The 20,881-nt window shown below is 34.5% G+C and overlaps 1 protein-coding gene and 1 long non-coding RNA gene across 2 annotated transcripts; one reads left to right on the plus strand and one right to left on the minus strand.

The window, feature by feature from the left end:
- Positions 1–373: 373 nt before the first annotated feature.
- On the minus strand, positions 374–1,854 carry LOC120115426 (probable aquaporin PIP-type 7a). The gene is made up of 4 exons (XM_039136150.1): positions 1,295–1,854; positions 912–1,210; positions 696–836; positions 374–617 (listed from the first exon to the last, which is right to left on the minus strand). The coding sequence occupies exons 1-4, from the start codon at positions 1,626–1,628 to the stop codon at positions 525–527; spliced, it is 867 nt and encodes a 288-aa protein (XP_038992081.1). The 5' UTR covers positions 1,629–1,854; the 3' UTR covers positions 374–524.
- Positions 703–20,379, plus strand: LOC120115427. The gene is made up of 3 exons (XR_005515478.1): positions 703–858; positions 14,240–14,245; positions 20,338–20,379. It is a non-coding gene; the product is annotated as an uncharacterized LOC120115427 (long non-coding RNA).
- Positions 20,380–20,881: the final 502 nt, after the last annotated feature.

Here is a 20,881-nt window from a genome sequence, read left to right on the forward strand (position 1 = left end):
TTTTGAGGAGTGAACAACTTGAGGACTTGACTGAACATAGTGATAGTCTATGCCAATGCCAAGTCTATGTGTGAGCCCAATTACCATGTCCGGTTGTTCAATAATTAATGCCTCAAATTTTAGTATCATAGCTTCCTGTGAGCTTGTTGTTGCTTGATGATATATGGTTGGTTTGTTGGCATTGATGGGGAAGAGGAAGATGAGGTTTGGACTTAAGCTAGTTATGTGAAAGACAAGCATCCGAGACATTGTTGCTGCAAGATAGTAGTTGGATAGGCCATTGTGACTCAAATTTGAGGTGTCCCTTACTTGGATTCTTTGTTATTGGAATAATATATTAACTTGAAACTCATTGAAAGAGAATATGTTCATATTGGACTTTGAACAGATTGGAATTATATATTTTCATATTCTTGTATACATACACAAAGGGCATACAACAAAAGAAAGATGGAATCAAACTGAAAGGATGGGTGGAATTCTCCTTCTTAAGATCATAATCATAATCATGACCGTTGATCGGATCATTTTGATTTGAAAGGAATGGCTCTGATCACAACGACATGGTAGAGTGCTGCTAGTGCTGCTCCAATCATCGGACCAACCCAGAAGATCCACTGCAACCAAACCAAAGTAGATAAGTATCAATATTCATGGTTACAACAAGAGTTAGAATGGTGAAGGAATCGGCTTACATGGTCATCCCAACCCTTGTCCTTGTTGAAGATGATGGCTGCACCAAGACTACGAGCCGGGTTGATACCGGTTCCGGTGATTGGGATGGTGGCTAAGTGCACCAAAAAAACTGCGAATCCAATTGGCAAGGGTGCCAGAATCTAGCAAACAACACAAGTTTAAGTAAACTCTTTACAATTCTAACAAAAATATCATCTGATCAAATTTGAACTTACAGGGACGTGAGAGTCTCTGGCACTGCGCTTGGCATCAGTGGCGGAGAAGACGGTGTAAACAAGAACAAAGGTGCCGACAATTTCAGCACCAAGACCATCTCCCTTGGTATAGCCATGCGCCACCGAGTTAGCTCCGCCGCCTAAAGCACCGTACCTTGTCTTCCCCATGAACCCTTTAACCACACCTGCACCACATATGGCTCCCAAGCACTGCATCACCATGTAGAATATGGCCCTTGTCAAGGACAATTTCCTTCCCAAGAACAACCCGAATGTCACCGCCGGATTGATATGACCACCTATCCATCACCATAATTTCATCAAGAATCCAATCGTACATGTCTATGTAGCAAATATTTGTAAAGGATATGTATATAGTTTACCTGAAATACCAGCAGTGCAGTAAACAAGAGCAAAGATCATACCACCAAAGGCCCAAGCAATCCCTTGGATCCCAACTGTTGAGCACTTAGTCGGTTCTTTAACAACGCCCATAACAGTCAACACCGAGATATACAAGAAAAGGAAAGTGGCTACGAACTCAGCTATCCCAGCTCGGTAGAAGGACCAAGAGGTCAACTCACTGGGTTCAAACAACGGAGCAGGTGGTGGCTCAGTGTAGTCTTTGTCGTCTTGGGACTGAGCCGCCGTCCCAATAGGCTGCCTCTCGGAGAACTTGTTGGCTCCCAATCTAACATCTTCTTCTTTTCCTTCCATCCTTCTAGTTATTTTGCTCTTTACAACAGACTCTGGTTCAAACAATGAAACCGAACTCTATGCTTTTGGTGAGTTAATGGGGGGCTGTTTTTTAAATACCAAAGTGGCTGAGAGAATGGTGGGGATAAAGCTTGGGATAAATGAATAAATTTAATGTCTTGTGATATTAAACATAATGAAATTATGACGACTGATCAATAGTTTTCTGGCATTTTTTCTTTGGGGTTTAGTGGGAAAAAGGCATGAATACACCGTTGGAATGTTTATTCTTTATGAACCACAATGGTGGGGTGGCTGGTGAGAGTGGTACTCCTTAGCTGGCTTAATTTTGGCCACAGATATGCGAGCTGACGATTATCAACTACCGCCCCATCGCCACACGTAAGAGAGAGTGAAACATTCATGATTTATTCTTAAATGAAAATTTTCATTATTGTTCGAGCAAGTTCCATGAGTTCCGCAGTGTTTGAAAAACTGGATCATCATGTTTATCTCGTGGGGCGGTGGAGCTGGAGCAGGCTTAGGGATGGGCACGAGACCCAAATACGATATGTTTGGATCTGGTTTAAATTTAAGGTAAAAGTATTTGATCCAACTCAAAATTTTATTTTATATATTTAGATATAATTATAATAATAACCATATATATTATTTTTTATTCATTTTTATTGAATAAAAATAATATTGTTTATAGAATAAATTTTAAATTGCATCCTGAATTTTAATCTGTTTTTTATTTTACTCAATCAACTTTCAAAGTTTTCAATTTCTCATTGAACTTAATACATTGAATTTTTTTGTCACTGAACTTTACTCTCTTTCATATTTTGGTCATCCCGTAGTTAAATAGTTAACAACATTAAAAATGATGTTGTTTTAAAAAAAATACAATTTGCATCAAAACAACGTTGTTTTGCATCTATGTAATAACTCATTTTAACGCTGTTAAATATTTAACGTTCGAATAACAAAAATAAATCAATATATTAAGTTCAGTGAGGAAATTGAAAAGATTTAAAGTACAATGAGTGAAATAGGTAACAGAGTAAAGTTCAGTTGTCAAATTTTTAATTTACCCTTTTTTATAAATATATTTATTTGGGTTGGGACATGTCAAGTTTAGATTTTATCTCAAAAAATGGGATCGATTTGGGTCAGGTATAGTCACCCCAGGTCGGATCGAGTTTTAAATGGATGGTGTAAATTTTCAGATCGGGTTAGGGGATTGAAAACTCGACCCATACTCGTCCCTAAACAGGTTAGATCTAATTTATACATGAAATAGATATATTTTATTTTTATTAAACTTAGCATAATTTGAAATACGAAATTCAAATTGTTTTCTACATTACATTTCAGATAATCCAATGATTTTCTCCAAAGGTGCAAAGAAATGCAGAAAAATGACAATCTGTAATCCAGGGAGATCGTTTTGGGAAGATAATGACGACCTAATGGAATATTATTATATTTAATGCCGATAACTAATCTCATATATTTAAATATTATATGTCATTGGAACGACATGTAAAGGTATAACATAAAATAATGGCATCCAATATAATATTGTATATATATATATATATGCAGGCAAAACCTTTTTGGTTTGAGACATCGTCGTGTATCATATATTTTAGTATATAACTTGCTTTTAATATATTTATTAAATCAAATAAAATTATCGATTTTTTTATTCAGTTTATTATTAAATAAATGTTATTCGAATATTAGGATTGTAATCATGGGGGGACTCCTTTGCATTGCATGGCCCTCAACATGATTTAGTGTTATAAAAAAAAGTTGTGGGTCGGCCATTGAAGTTGAAGCTCAAGTTACTTCCATCTGTTATTCAACTTCTTGTGGTTGTAGTGAAGTAGGGGTTTTAATTCTTGAAAGAAGGTTATGCATGTTTAAGTTGTATTTATATATATGGAGCAACGTATGAATTTATGTTAAAAAGATGAATTTTTAGATTTTAAGTAATATAAAAATTATAATTTAAAAAAACTATTAATGTAAAATAAAAAAAAATTAAAATATATGATAATTTAATATTTTCAAGAATATAACTATCTTCGACCATCTCTTCTCAATTCATCCTATTTATATGAGAGTTGATAATTATATACAAATAAAAATTTAAGGATGATATGATTAAGAGTAAATTACATCAATCATCACTTAATTTTACTTTCTCTCCTATTTCACTTATTATACTTTAAATTTGTTCAATTTTCTCACTGAACTTAATACATTTAGTTTTTTTTATCACTCTGTCATTAAATATTTAACGGCGTTGCCGTTTAAGAAAAATAATTTTTTTACCGAAACGACGTTGTTTTGCACTTATATAACAGTCAATTTATAATGCCATTAGTGAGAAAACAATCGAGCGACTAAAAAATCAAATGTATTAAATTCAGTGAGGAAATTGAACGGATTTAAAGTACAATGAATGAAATGTGAGAGAATAAAACTCATTGATGATTGGTGTAATTTACTCTATGATTAAATGTATGGAAGTTATTTGTCATTTTGGGTGGCTAAGTGTTGTTTAATTAATGATGATCACATACCTAAAACCATATTACATAATTTGGCATTGTTTAAACCATAGGTAAGATTAAATATCAAACCCCAGCCGCCCATTGAATTGAGACCACAGTTTGTGTTGTTGGTATGTCAAAATCATATGGCCTCACAAAAATGGCTGCTGCTGACCTAAAACTCCAAATTTCTTTTGTTTTCCTTCACCACAAATTAATATATATATGCTCAAGTCGCTTTCTTTTCAATAAATAGTCTTTTGAGAATATGAAAGGTTGGAAGCTTAAATGGAACTAATGATTTGGGAATAAATGTAGTTTCTCACAATCCCTTTAAATTGAAGTTTTATCTGTCCATGGGTTCAATTACTTGTTCAACATGAAAGGTTTGGTCCATATGTATCTAGGGTTATGGATGTGCATGAGATTCGGATCTGAATGAGTTTCAACATAATTCAATTCTATAAAATGTAACATTTTTTTCTCTCTAAAAATTAGGTTCGAGATTAGTGTAGGCACTAATTTTTCATTTTACTTTTATTATTATTATCATTATTAATATTATTATATTATTATTATTATTATTAAATACATTTCAGGACCAAATCCGAAGCCATTTTACAACAAACCCGAGGCCCGATTACAATTCCAGGCCCAACCCAGATGGCCCAGTAGGACCCAAACCCTAATGTAGATAGGGTTTCTAAACCCTATCTCAACTAGCACCGCCGCCTCAACTATCCACAACCCCTGCCGACGCTCCACTACCAGATGACCCAACCAGCAGCTGTCGACCCCTGCTGCCACGACACCACCATTGCAGAAGCCTCCAGAAGCTCTCCAACGCTAGGCCAGCCATCCACGTTGCTTCCATATGGTGAGTCACCAGCATAGCTTTGGTGACTCACCGAACCTTCCCCCTTTGGACTGGTCCGAGCAGAACACTGGAGTGGCTATAAAGCCTCATCGAACACCTGCAAAGAAAAACCACCAGGGACAGCAACCAAGAAGAGACACAACGACGAGGAGAGCAAAACAGAAAAAAGAAAAAGAAATAGCAAGGCAAATAACCAACGATCCCAAACAGTGTCAAACCGAAAGAAAAAAAAAACGAGAGCCTTACCTCGACCATCAGAGCTTTCCAACGTTGCCGGAGATCCAAGTAACCGAAGGTAACCACTTCGATTTATTTTAGATCTAAGGTAAAATATAGGGTTTTAAAGGGAAAGGAGGCTAGATTCGGCTTTAAGGTTTAAAACGAACGATTTGGGGTAATATTGTAATTTTCGGCCACCATTTCCGGTGGCCGACGGTGATGATCGGCGTCGAAAACGGTGGCTGGTTTTCTCCTCCGACGAGAGAAAACGAGAGTTTCTGTCTCTAAAGAGAGAAACACAACTAGAAAAATGAGAAAATCGGCCCTTAAAGGCCGGTTAAATGGGTTTAAATACCCTCCCCACACGGCATCGTTTTGGGGGAGGGGTGTTTGTGTAAATTCTCGTATGGTCAAACCACACACGCAGTCACTCTAACTTTGTAAACTTACATTATGGTCACTGAAATCTGTTTTCTATTTATTTTAATTTGGTATTCTAATTTTAATATATTATGTTTTAGTCCATGCCAGTATTTATATATAATTTAGGATAAATACTAGATTTAGTCCCTCATGTTTTAATAAATTTTATTTTAATCCTGATTAATTAATTAGGGATAAATTACACTGTTAGCATTAAAATTTTATAATATTACTAACTAGGGCCTTTAATTTTTATATTTTACATTTTAGTCACCGATATTTTATTTCTTTTCATTTTTGACCTTGAATTTTATATATTTTAAAATTTAATTCCACATTTTTAATTTCTTTTATTTTAGTCATTATTTATTGCAATTTTATTCTATTTTTTTATTTGTCATTTATTTTTTAATATGTTTAAATTAATAATTTAATAATTTATGTATTTATTTGTTATTATTTATGTTTTATTCATTAATATTTATATGAAATACAATATAATAATTTCATAATTTAATTAAATAATAATATTTATTTATTTTTAAATACTCAGAAAGGGCGGTATTAAAATAACTAGATGTCCTATTCTGGTATTTTAAAAATAAACAAATATATTGTTTATAAAAATATATATATTTATTTCATTTTTATTTAAATTATTTTATTCTAATTAATGTTTATTTGTTTTTTAATATCAAAGAAAGGGGTTGTCTTAATGTAACTAGATGCCTTTTTATGATATTTTTAAATAAATAAATACCCTATTTATAAATCCTTAAAAATATATTCTATTTAGTTTTATAAAAATTATTTTAATATATTTTATTTTAAAATTATATGATTGAATCTGAAATAATAAGATCATAAATTAAATTTATATTCGAATTCTTAAAATTATATTATCAGAGACAATTTATAATCAATATGTACCAATTCTGGGTGTTGTGGGGGTGCTAATCCTTCCCCAAACGTAACCGACCACGAATCCTTTTTTATTTCTAAAAAAATGAATTTTTGATTAAATGCATACCCGTTTCTCTTTTAAAATGGTATTTTCTTAAAAAACTATTTTAAAAGATGATTTTTAGGTATTCACCTAGCTAATCCAAAAGGACGATGGCGACTCCAAAACATTTCCTTAAAAAAGCCATTTATTTATTCATATTACTTTTCCGCCAAGGAAATTTCGTGCCCGGGCAAAAACCGGTTACGACAGCTTGGCGACTCCGCTGGGGACCCTGGTCAAACCTAAGTTGATTATATATTGTCTCTATAATTAGAAATTAAGAATCCAATTTTATTTAATTTATAATTCTTTTTATTTCTTTCAATTTATTTTATGTTTATATTTAATTGCTTTTTAGATATTAATTTTTGTGTAAAAATTTCTCTTCACACACAACACGTGCATTGCATAACATAGACTTTATAACCAAGCTTGTCCTATTTAAGTGGGAGTGAAAACGACGTCTTTGTGAGAATTTATTCTCCGTGTCAGACCTAACAAGTAACTTTCGGGGTTCATATATTCTATGTCTTTGTGAGAATTTATTCTCCGTGTCAGGCATAGGGAAATGTGTCCCCTCGAATTGAATTTGATCCGCTTAAGTCTGTAATGGACTAGGATTGAGGGTTTGGTAGCCCAATGGGGCACCAACAAAGACAATTCGAGTATCTTTACTCCTGGAACTGAAACCCTGCATATAATAAACCATAGAAATTCTCTTGATCTAAGATAATGCTGAAACCCTGTCCGTAGGTGTACACAAAGGAGAAATAAGCTCTAGCTTTTAATTTATTTGATTTCATTTTCTTTTTCTAAATAAATGCCTACGAACTATAAATCATGCGGTTAGGTTAGTTTTTCCAAACAAAGCATTGAACTAGAAAGCATGAGGTTAGAATTTATACCATGATAGATATGATCTTTTATTTTCATTAATGGGTACTAACTATTTGTTTTTTCTCTCTTATTTTTATCTATTTTGTATATACATTTTATTTTGCTCTAACTTGTTTACATTAATTTCTTTTTCTTGCATTACATGATCATGGCATAACCAGAAGGTGTTAATTCGAGAGTGTACATCAGATTGGAAAGTTTTCATAAATGGACAAAACGTTTTATGATCAAGCAAACTATGACGCAACCAAGGAATGGCATCCTAAGGGAACTCCGAAGATAGAGGAGTGCTATACACCTAAAGATCGTATGCATATTGAAGAGCAAAAGGAGATACGAGAAATAAGAGAGCATATGTCCAAGATGATGGGTAGAATATCTGTTTTGGCCAAAGGAAAAGAGACTCCTGCACAAAAAGAGAGAGAGGTCAATGAACATAACCCTTCAATCTCAGATATACAAGGAACTTCAGATCTTAACCAATTTGAGAAATTACAGACAATCAACATTCGTATTCACAAATTGTCTGGAGATACCAAAGAAATGGTGACAATTGTAAAAGCTCCCAAAGATGAGAAGAAATCATGTAATCTGAAATCGTCGAAGTTTAGTATGCTCCCGACGTCTAAAACTCAGGTTCAATCCAAGACAAAAGGCGGTTCTCATTTTGATGTTATCCCTATGTCATATAAAGAGTTGTATAAAAACTACTTGAAGCGCGAGAAGTGGTTCCATACTACATAAAACCGTTCCAACCTCCATATCCGAATTGGTATGACATTAACGTTTATTGTGAATATCATGCCAAAGCTCAAGGACATACCATTGAGAATTATCTTGCCTTCAAATGTCGAGTCTAAAGTCTTTTGGATCATGGAATCTTACAGTTTATGATAAATGATGTACCTAGTTTGGTAATTGAAGGTCTTGCTAGATTAATACCAAAAGTATTCAAAGGTAAGAGCATCAGTAGGGGCATCCAGAAGGAAGAAGATTTGATGAGGTTTGAAGCTCAAATATGTCATTTAAAGATTGAAAACGATAAATTGAGCACCAAAATGGAAACCATGCATGAAGATTTCCAGAAGGTCAATCAAGCCTTTCAAAATGCTGGCATATGAAATACACCAGATGAATGGATAACAGGGGTCACCAAATTGAAAAAGAACTGCAACATACATGAAGGACAAGCCAAGAAGTTTTCTCATGATTTACGAATTACAGAAGAAATGCGCAATACAATTGTCATTGAATTGGCAAAATGTCAAGCCAAAAATCAAATGTTGAATAGTTCTATGACCAACATGGAAGCATCATATCAGATCCATCAGCATGAGATCGATACTGAATTAAAAGCCACTAGAGCCAAGAACAAGACATTGAAGAAATATTTAGATGATTATGGAGATCTTGTACGAGAACTTCTTGAACATAAAGATTTTCTCACAAGAAAAAATGAACAACATTGTTTACAACTCCGAGAATTGACACAGAAGATGAAGGAAAAAGACAATATCATGAAGGAAGTTGATGCTCAAGCAAACAATGTGGCTAGATTCGACTTCGGTTTATTTTAGATCTAGGGTAAAATAGAGGGTTTTAAAAGGGAAGGAGGCTAGATTCGACTTTAAGGTTTAAAAACGAACGATTTGTGGTAATATTGTAATAATGGTGGCCGGCGACGGCGGCGATCGGCATCGAAAATGGTGGTCGGTTTTCTCCTCCGGCGAGAGACAACGAGAGCTTCTCTCTCTCTCTAAAGAGATAAAAGTAAAACCATAAAATGAGAAAATCAACCCTTAAAGGCCGGTTAAATGGGTTTAAATATCCTCCCCCACACGGTATCGTTTTGGGGGACGGGTGTTTGTGTAAACTCCCGCATGGTCAAACCACACGCGCAGTCACTCTGACTTTGTAAACTTACATTATGGTCATTGAAATCTATTTTCTATTTATTTTAATTTGGTATTCTAATTTTAATACATTATGTTTTAGTCCATGCCAGTATTTATATATAATTTAGGATAAATACTAGATTTAGTCCCTCGTGTTTTAATAAATTTTATTTTAATCCTGATTAATTAATTAGGGATAAATTACATTGTTAGCATTAAAATTTTATAATATTACGAACTAGGGCCTTTAATTTGGATATTTTACATTTTAGTCACCGATATTTTATTTCTTTTCATTTTTTACCTTGAATTTTATATATTTTACAATTTAATTCCACAGTTTTAATTTCTTTTATTTTAGTCATTATTTAATGTAATTTTATTCTATTTTTTATTTATCATTTATTTTTTAATATGTTTAAATTAATAATTTAATAATTTATTTGTTTGTTTGTTATTATTTATGTTTTATTCACTAATATTTATATGAAATACAATATAATAATTTCATAATTTAATTAAATAATAATATTTATTTATTTTTAAATACTCAGAAAGGGTGATCTTAAAATAACTAGATGTCCTATTCTGGTATTTTAAAAATAAACAAATATCATGTTTATAAAAATATATATATTTCATATCATTTCATTTAAATTATTTTATTCTTATTAATGTTTATTTGTTTTTTAATATCAAAGAAAGGGCTATCTTAATGTAACTAGATGTCATTTTCTGATATTTTTAAATAAATAAATACCCTATTTATAAATCCTTAAAAATATATTCTATTTAGTTTTATAAAAATTATTTTAATATATTTTATTTTAAAATTTTACAATTGAATCTGGAATAATTGATCATAAATTGAATTTATATTTGAATTCTTAAAAGAGAAAATAACCTCAGTGACCAAAAATCCCATATAATATACGATTTTAACCAACTTTTTCCGGATTTGCCAAAATGACCAACAAAATCGCAATGCGATCGCTAAATCGCAACGCGATCTCCATTATCACAAATTCGCGTTGCATTTTCGCAATGCGATAGTTGAAAATCGCGTTGCGATGGTCTACAGTATCGTTGCGATTTTCCCAATTCGCAATTCGAATAAGTAAATCGCAACGCGAATTGGGAAAATCGCAATGCGAATAAGTAAATCGCAACGCGAATTGGGAAAATCGCAATGCGATACTGACTATCACAATGCGATAATAAAAAATCGCAACGAGATACTTACTTTCGCAACGCGATACTGACTTTCGCAACGCGATAATACATAATCGCAATGTGATTTTCAAAGCGCCATTAGTATCCTGGCCAAGTATTTTATTTTTAATTTCCAGACATGAATATTAATATATTGGAACACTGAACTGTCCACAGTATATCCCGTAATCGCAACTCATAACCTAAAACCTAAAATCACAACTCAGTCCCATCTCCATCTCTCACTCTCTCACCCATCTCCGACGAAATCCGTCCCCATCTCCGGCGAAATCCGTCTATCTAAATCTCTCAGAGCCACCCTCACAATCAGAAATGGAAAATCAACCAAATCAACCACGAGGGTTAGTTTTTTTAATTATTTCTTTTTGAAATTTTTGCATTATTATTAGGTTTTTCATATTGAAATTGATGATAAGTTTACTGGTAATTTCAATAATAGATTAACCATTTCACTTAGATTGCTTATTAAATCAACCAAGAATCGCAACGCGAAATGCAAATCGCAACGCGATTTTAGTTTTACGTTGCGATTCTCTCGTTGCGATAGTCATTTTCGTGTTGCGATTTTCATTTTCAGAAACTATTCTGCTTCTGCAAATTGAAACTTGAATGAATTGCATTACTTCAACCAAAAAACAAAGACAAATACGAAATTCACAGTGTTGCATTTAAGTTTGAAGAATAAACTACTACTATTTATGTTTATTATTGTTTTTGGATATCTTCATAGTGTGTTTTTGGTATATCTAATTTAGTATGTTTTATTGTTTTTGTAGAACTTTTATTCGGCTCAATTGACCTTGAGAAATAAAGTCAGCCTGGCCAAAACAATTGCGTCGAAGCTTTCACCTGCACAAAGAAAAATGTTTGAGGATACATGCTTCGGGCCATGGCTGAAAGTACAACATCCGGTGGAGATGCGATGTTGACACACCTGTTTCTTCAACCATGACTAGCGATCTACCAGAGACTATACAACGTCGTGATGAAGAGATATGGTTGATTTTCCACCGGCGTATACGTGTTTTGGGCGGGAGGAGTTTTGCTTATCACCGGTCTACGCTTCGGACACGATGATGTAGGTCGGTACACTAGACACATTACCGCCCATCATGGCTATCCCGGGTTTTTTCCTGAGCTGGAGACCGAGTCTACACGTAGAAGACCTGACAAGATTTTTGAATAATAAAGATGGTTTTACTCGGATGGATGACGTCGACGTGTCCGAGTATGCCTTCTAATTCTTTTGCATGCCGGCTTTTTAGGCAGAGAGGCCAGACAACCTATTCCAAATGAATAATCAAATGGTAGAGACCTAAATGCGTGGAACCTGTTTCCGTGGGGCTCGTATTTATGGAAAGCATGGAATAAGTTATCGTCTGCCTTGGATGATCGAAAAGTTTGCATGGGATGGTTCCAAATACACTTTGACAGGCTTTATTTGGGCCTTTAAGGTAAAAATTTTGATATGATGTTTCCAAAATTATAATAATTATTTAACAATTACTAATGTTTGTTATTATATTGTTTGTAGATTTGGATATTTGAGGCCTTTCCCCGCCATGAAGACATATGCAATAAAACTTCAAATGATATTCCCAGGGCTATTTCCTGGAAGAGGAAACGGACCTTGCAATGGGAAGATTTACTACGGTATACGACAATAAATAATGTAAGTTAACATAAATACTACCATATGTTTATAAACAAGTTATTACTAGTACACGTTTAACTTTGTTTGAGCTTTTATATTGTTAGGAGGCCAACACTCCTCTACAGAGGCTGACACCCACGGAAGCTGAGCTTGCCACTGATTGGTGGCAAGCTAGTAAGCGTTTTTTGATGGAACGGTTGATGAGCAGCCTCCACTTCGGGAGCCATCACCTCGCCCAGAGCTATCACCTCACCCAGAGCCATCATCTGATCGACCCGGCTATACACCTCCACAACGACAGTCATCACCTATTCTGTCACATCATCGAGCCTCTTCTCCACCATCACCGCAAGATAGGCGACCGGCAAAGATGCCACGATGTTTATCTCCCTGTTCTCCACCTCCACCTCAACGGGATGAGTTAGGGGAGTTACGTGATGAGGTCAATGCCTTGCGTGAGGAGGTCGGTACTTTACGCAAAGACGATGGTGCATGGCGTGTTGAGGTGTCTACATTACGCGGTGAGGTAGCCGCTCTACGTGAGATAGTAGCATCGTTGCAGAATGAAGTTCATACTCTACGCAACGAGGTAAGTTTAAGATTTTTCATACTTGTAATTCATTCGGTTGCTGCCAATACTGCTAAACTGTTTTTGTTAGTATTTGTTTTTGGTTTTGTTTTTGTCTTTTGGTTGAAGTAATGCAATCCATTCAAGTTTCAATTTGCAGAAGAAGAATAGTTTACTTTCGCAACACGAAAATGACTATCGCAACGCGGAAATGGCTATCGCAATGCGAAATGAAAATCGCAACGACAAAATCGCAATGCGAAATGAAATCGCAACGACAAAATCGCAACGCGAAATGAAAATCGCAATGCGATTTGTGTTTCGCGTTGCGATTTTGTCGTTGCGATTTCATTTCACGTTGCGATTTTGTCGTTGTGATTTTCATTTCGCATTGCGATAGCCATTTCCGCGTTGCGATAGTCATTTCGCGTTGCGATTTTAAGTTTCATGTTGCGAAAGTAAACTATTCTTCTTCTGGAATGTTTATATATGTTCCTTTTAAATGTTTATATAAGTGCTTACTTCTGGAATGTTATCTGAGCATTTTGTGAACTATGATAGAATAATGATTTGGGTGAATACAATGCTAGTTTGAAACATATTTGTCTTGCGGGACTCTTGAGGGCCTCTTCAACGATAGGAGTGGACTCTTGAGGGATGATAGGCGAGTCGGGCTTCTTCTTGCGGTGTCTTCGCACTATTGGGGTATACGGAGACTTAATAGCACGTGCACGCCGTCTGATGCGTGAACTCTGTCGTGCAAGAAAAACCCGACGTAAAGCATCCACCTTATCGGTCCGCTAAATAAAAAATACAAATATCAGTAAATAAACAGACATGATATTTAAACAGTGAAAACAAAGATAAATATATTTCAAACTTTCAACCAAAAGACAAAACAAAGACAAATACTAACTTCACAGTGTTAAAGTAAAAAGTTTAGCAGTTTTGGCAGCAACCGAATAAATTTACTAAGCAATCTAAGTGAAATGGTTAATTTAAGTGAAATTACGAGTAAATTTATCATCAAGTTAAATATGAAAAATCTTAAACTTATCTCGTTGCGTAGAGTATGAACCTCATTCTGCAACGATACTACCATCTCACGTAGAGCGGCAACCTCACCACGTAAAGTAGACACCTCCACATGCCATGCACCATCGTTATCGCGTAGAGTACCGATCTCCTCACGCAAGGCATTGACCTCATCACGTAACTCCCTTGACTCATCCCGTGGAGGTGGAGAACAGGGAGATAGAAGTCGTGGCATCTTTGTCGGTCGCCTATCATGAGGTGATGGTGGAGAAGAGACTCGATGATGTGACGGGATAGGTGATGGCTCTCGTTGTAGAGGTGTATAGTCGGGTCGATCAGGTGATGTCTCTGGGGTGAGGTGACGGCTCTCGAAGTGGAGGAAGTGGAGGCTGCTCATCATTCGTGCCATCAAAAAAACGCTGACTAGCTTGCCACCAATCAGTGGCAAGCTCAGCCTCCGGGTGTCAGTCTCATTAATGGAGTGTTGGCCTCCTAAAAATATAAAAACTAAAACAAAGTTAAACGTCTACTATTAATAACTTGTTTATATATGATAGTATTGTGTTAACTTACATTATTTATTGTCGCATATGGTATTAAGTCTTCCCAATCCAACATACGTTTCCTCTTCCAGGAAATAGCCCTAGGAATATCATCTGAGTATTTTAATGCATATGTCCGCATGCTGGGGAAAGCCTCGAATATCCAAATCTACAAACAATATAATAACAAACATTAGTAATTGTTAAATAATTAATTATAATTTTGAAAACATTATATAGAAATTCTTACCTTAAAGGCCCAAACAAAGCCTGACAAAGTGTATTTCGACCCATCGCCCCGCAAACTTTTGCGGTCATCAAAGGCAGACGACAACTTAGTCCAGGTAGCTTTCCATATATACGAACCCCACGGAAACAGATTCCATGCATTTAGGTCCTCTACCAATAATATTAGCTCCTGAGGAATAGGTTGTCTGGCCTCTCTGCCTAAAAAGCCGGCATACAAAAGTAGTAGAAGGCATACTCGGACAACATCGACGTCATTCATCCGAGTAAAACCATCTTTCTTATTAAACAATTTCTTCATGTCGTCGACGTGTAAGTTCGGCTTCTCTATTGACTCATCAGGAAAAACCCTGGATAACCATGATGGGCGGGTGATATGACGAGTGTACCGGCCTACATCATCGTGTCCGAATCGTAGACCAGTGATTAAGCAGAACTCCTTCCGCCCAAAACAAGTATACGCCGGTGGAAAATGAAACCATATCTCTTCCTCACCACGTTGTATACTGTCGGGTAGATCGCTAGTCATGGTCTGAAGCCACAAATGGGTCAAACTAGCATCTCCACCCGGATGTTGTACTCTCAGCCATGGCCCGAAGCAGGTTTCTTCAAACAATTTTCTTTGTGCAGTTGAAAGCTTCGAAGCAATTGTAGTGGCTAGGCTAACTTTATTCCTTAATGTCAATGAAGCCGAAAAAATTTCTACAAAAAAACAATAAACATTCCAAGTTAGATATACCAAAAATTACACTGTCAAGATATACCAAAAACAAAACAATAAACATAATAGTAGTTTATTCTTGAAACTAAAATTTGCAACACTGTTTTGTCTTTTGGTTGAAATGAAAATCGCAACGAGATAATGAGAATCGCAACGCGGAAATGACTATCGCAACGAGAGAATCGCAACACGAAATGACTATCGCGACCAGACAATCGTAACGCGAAATGAAAATCGCAACCGCGAAATAAAAATCGCAACGCGAAATGAAAATCGCAACGCGAAATGAAAATCGCAATGCGATTTTGGTTTCGCGTTGCGATTTTTATTTCGCGTTGCGATAGTTATTTCCGCGTTGCGATTTTCATTCTCGAAACTATTCTTCTTCTGCATTACTTCAACCAAAAGACAAAGCAAAGACAAATACTAACTTCACAGGCTAAACAGTTTAGCAGTATTGGCAGCAATCGAATGAATTTAATAAGAAATCTAAGTGAAATGGTTAATCTATTATTGAAATTACCAGTAAACTTATCATCAATCTCAATATGAAAAACCTAAAATAATGTAAAAATTTCAAAATAAAAATAAAAAAAAACTAACCCTCGGAGGTTGATTTTCCATTTCTGAATGATTGTGAGGGATTTTTGACTGTGAATGGTTGTGAGGGATTTCGCCGGCGATGGGGACGGAAATCTTCGGAGATGGGGACGGATTTCGCCGTAGAGAGTGAGAGATGGAGATGGGACTGAGTGTTGTGTTTTTGGGTTTGAGGTTATGAGTTGCGATTACTGTGGACGGTTCATTTTCCGATTTATTAAGAAAAAATTCGTGTTTGGAATTTGAAAAAAAAAATACGCGTTAATACGAATGATGCTATGTAAATCGCATTGCGAAAGTCAGAATCGCGTTGCGAAAGTCAGTATCTCGTTGCGATTTTGTATTATCGCATTGCGATAGTAAGTATCGCATTGCGATTTTCCCAATTCGCGTTGCGATTTACTTATTCGCATTGCGATTTTCCCAATTCGCGTTGCGATTTACTTATTCGCATTGCGAATTGGGAAAATCGCAACGATACTGTAGACCATCGCAACGCGATTTTCAACTATCGCATTGCGAAAATGCAACGCGAATTTGCGATAATGGAGATCGCGTTGCAAATTAGCGATCACATTGCGATTTTGTTGGTCATTTTGGCAAATCCGGAAAAAGTTGGTTAAAATCGTATATTATATGGGATTTTTGGTCACTGAGGTTATTTTCTCTTCTTAAAATTATATTATCAGTGACAATTTATAATCAATAGGTACCAATTCTAGGCGTTGTGGGGTATTAATCCTTCCCCAAACGTAACCGACCACGAATCCCTTTTTATTGCTAAAAAAAATGAATTTTTGAATAAACGCATACCAATTTCTCTTTTAAAATGGTATTTTCTTAAAAACTATTTTAAAAGATGATTTTTAGGTATTCACCTACCTAATCCAAAAGGTCGATGGCGACTCCAAAACATTTCCTTAAAAGCCATTTATTTATTCACATTACTTTTCCGCCAAGGAAAATTCGTGCCCGGACGAAAACCGGTTACGACAATTTAGTGGAACGAGTTTTAGGAAAGTGATAATTGAGTTTGAGTTGGAATTAAATTTATGATAAAAACTATATTTAATTTTTAGTTCTCATCACTCTCGTTCCTCATGCAAATTCACTCATCTTTCACTACTCTAAAATTTCTAAATTCCTAAAAGAATCATCGATAATCACACAAACTATCGTCATCAGTTGTCGTTTGAACTCTAAATTTTTTCAAAAACAGGTACCGTATTTTGGTCCAATATGACAACATAGGCAGGATTTCTAAAAGTTGTTTATTTGGAATCTTCTGTTATTTTAGTGGATTGTCTGGTTTGTGACTGAATCAATAAGGTCTGCTCGGTTGTAAGTCGGGGAATCTCAAGAAGGGGTTTTACGTGAATTTTTAAGTCTTGGTGGCCTCTTAATTGGAATTGCAATACTGTCTCCAAGGCGATTGGTTGTCTCTATGTGGTGTTGCTGTTTGATCAAGGTGTGCAGATTAGATTGTTGTGTTGTTTCTGTTGACTCTTCTTAGTGTTTGAGGGAATTTGTTTTTATGTTTGGTTGTGGTGTTGTAAAGTTATGGTCCTGCGATGCTTAGTCATAGATAATTGGGAGTGTTGTGTGTTTGTATTGTGGGGGCATTTGTGTTGTGTATTTGTTGATGTTATTCTCAATTTTTTCCCATTGATTAGGACACTCTTTTCCCTCCATCTAAGATTAGGGAGGGTTTTTAACGACCCTACCAATCTAATTTAATCATACAAAACTCATTTTTTTTTTAAAAATAACTATATTATCTTTCTCATCAAGAAGAGTCTTCTTCGTGGAAATTAAAAAAAGACATTCATCGATCTTCGAAAATCAATATACCAAAAAATGAGTATCTTTTTGACTTTTTTCCCTCTTAGTTGTTCTCTATCTTTGGGGGTTTTGTTTTCTTTTTCTAAATCTTTTTTTTTACTGATAGATCAAGCTATTCATCTTTATTCTCTCATATTTCGTCATGAGTTGTAAATCTAATAGGAGCACTCACATTCCTTTCCTTATAGTCCCATCTTTTCCTCGTCTCTAGGTAGAATTAGGATTATGTTGGGATTTATGATGTTTTATCGATCAACCGAAAATGTTGTCAAGAGGAGATGAATTGACCTTTTTAAATTTTTGGGAATTGAGGAGAAAGGATAGGAAAATTGGCTCAAAGATTTATAGTGGTTCAACTTCCTCAATGAAGTCTACATCCATTACTTCAGCTCCTCACTAAGGATTTCTAACAAATTCACTAATTTGTTTTTTCTTTTTCTAGGCTCAAAAGTAACATTTACAAATTCTTTTTATCTTTTACAATGGTTAAGATAGAACCAAAACCCCTTTTTAACAAGGATAAAAGGTTCTAGACAATAAACCTCTCAAAGGAAAGTGTTTACACAATTTAACTTTCTAAAACACTCTGTGTACAAGAGAAAAGGAAAAAGTAAAATTGAAAGAGCTTTCTCTTGATGTGGATTGCTTGGATAGGTGTTTTAAACTTCTTCAAGTGTTCTCAACTTGTTTTTATATGTTGGAATACACATGTACCCATTTCTAGCCTTTGGGGATGTTATGGAGCCGTTGGGGACTTACTTGTTGCAAAATAAAACTACCCAGACCAGGGAGTATCGGTACTCGGGCTTGGAGTATCAATACTGCACTAATAAAAACTAGTCGCTTTTCGACCGCTGTGCTTGGAGTATCGATATTGAGATCATGGTATTGATACTATAATACAAAGTAGTATTAATACTACTTTTAGTATCAATATCAAAAATGCCTACTAAAATCTGAACACATTTAAATCTAATAAGCAGTATCGATACTGCCATGAGGATATTGATACTACAAGAAAAATATTGATATTGTTCATGTGGTATCGATATTGTTCTTCAATACTGTAAGACCAATATCGATACTTCTTTGAAGAAAATCATTTTTGTGTTCAAATTCAAGTTTTATAGACTTTGAATTATTTTGAAAACTTTGAATAAATTCAATTTAGTCCCAAAAACATTTTGTCCTTAAAATTGTTATATCAAAATATGTTCAACAGATCAGATTTGAAATTTGTCACACACACAAAAATAACTCTTTTTACCTTTTTTGCAAGTTTTTTTGTTTTTGAATTTTGGTTTAGTGAATTTAGAGTTTTAAAGTGATATTTGATCAGATAGAGTCGTGGTTTATTTTCACCCCATGTTTCGGGTCAGGTTCGGGATGGATAAGACTTTTAAATTCGGGTCAAGTCAAGTGTCGAGCAAGGGTATGAAATTATCAAATCCTGGCTAGTACGAAAAAAATCTGACCCTATTCGATCCATGTCTATCCCTAGCCATGACCTTAGTTAACTAAGTCGTTTAACCTGGTGTATTTTTAGGATAAACTATACCTTTAGTTGAGTGTAAATGAATCGAGCTTGAACGAACAATGTTGTGTTTGTTTGATTATTTTTAAGGTGTTTATATTCGGTTCGTATTCGTTTAATATTTTAGTATTGTGTTTGTATTCACTTATTTATTTTGCAAACGTGTTCGTTTAATGTTCGTGAGCATGTTTGTTTAAATGTTCGCGAACATGGTCGTTTATATATTTGTTTAGCATTCGTAAACATGTTCGTTTAGCATTTGTTTATCATTCGTGAACATGCTTGTTTAGCGTTCATTTATCGTTCCCGAATATGTTCGTTTAGAATAAATGGGAAAAGATAAATTGCAAATTTGGTAAGTGAATTTTACTCTCTCTCATATTCCACTCATTGTACTTTAAATCTTTTTAATTTCCTCACTAAATTTAATATTTTGGGTTTTTTTTGTCACTCGGTCATTTTCTCACTAACGGCGTTATGACATGACTTTTTTGTTGTTAACAGAGGAGTGACTGAAAAAAATCCAATACATAAAGTTCAGTGATTAAATTAAAAATATTTAAAAGTATAGTGAGCGAAATAGAAGAGAGAGTAAAGTTCAATGATTAAATTTGTAATTTATCCATTAAAAATAAAATTAAAAAGTCACATCATAACGTTGTTAGTGAGGAAACGACTGAGTGACCAAAAAATTCAATGTATTAAGTTCAGTGAGGAAATTGAAAAGATTTAAAGTACAATAAGTGTAATAGGAGAGAGAATAAAGTTTTGTTACCAAATTTGTAATTTTCCAAAGGGAAAAGAGAGCAAAGGGAAAAGGTTTTTTTAGTGTTATAATAGGGAAATGGTAAAAAGTGCTTAAACTTATTAGGATTCATAGTTTAAACTCTAAATTTCATCATATATTCAATTTAGTATTTATCTTAACTAATATTCAAAATATGTAAAAAAAAATTAACTAGCTTCTATGCGAACTTATAAACAAAGTTCTAAATAAGCTTCTAAACGAGCTTATAAATGAGCTTCTAAACGAGCATTTAAATGAGAATCTAAACGAGCTTATAAACGAATTTGTTCGTGAACATAAGCGAACCAAACACACATTTGTTCGTGTTCGTTCGTTTATTAAATGAACATAAAAATTTTGTTCATACTCATTTATTTAGATTAATAAACGAACATTATACAACACGAAGAGTTCACTGAATGTTATGTTCATTTACACCTCTAACCGTTTGTCATTAAATTTTAAATTGCATATTGATTTTCGTGCTAGAATTTAAAACACTTTAATTTAAGCACTGAAATTTAGTTTGAGGTTGAATTAAAGTATTGAATCATTAAATCATTGTCGATCAATTACCATCCTCATCGATTGTGATTTGCAACAAGATTGATACTAAAATATTTGTATT

The sequence above is a fragment of the Hibiscus syriacus genome, unplaced genomic scaffold (genome assembly GCF_006381635.1).
Source record: "Hibiscus syriacus cultivar Baekdansim isolate YM2019G1 unplaced genomic scaffold, ASM638163v2 tig00110264_pilon, whole genome shotgun sequence".
NCBI classification, from domain to species: domain Eukaryota; kingdom Viridiplantae; phylum Streptophyta; class Magnoliopsida; order Malvales; family Malvaceae; genus Hibiscus; species Hibiscus syriacus.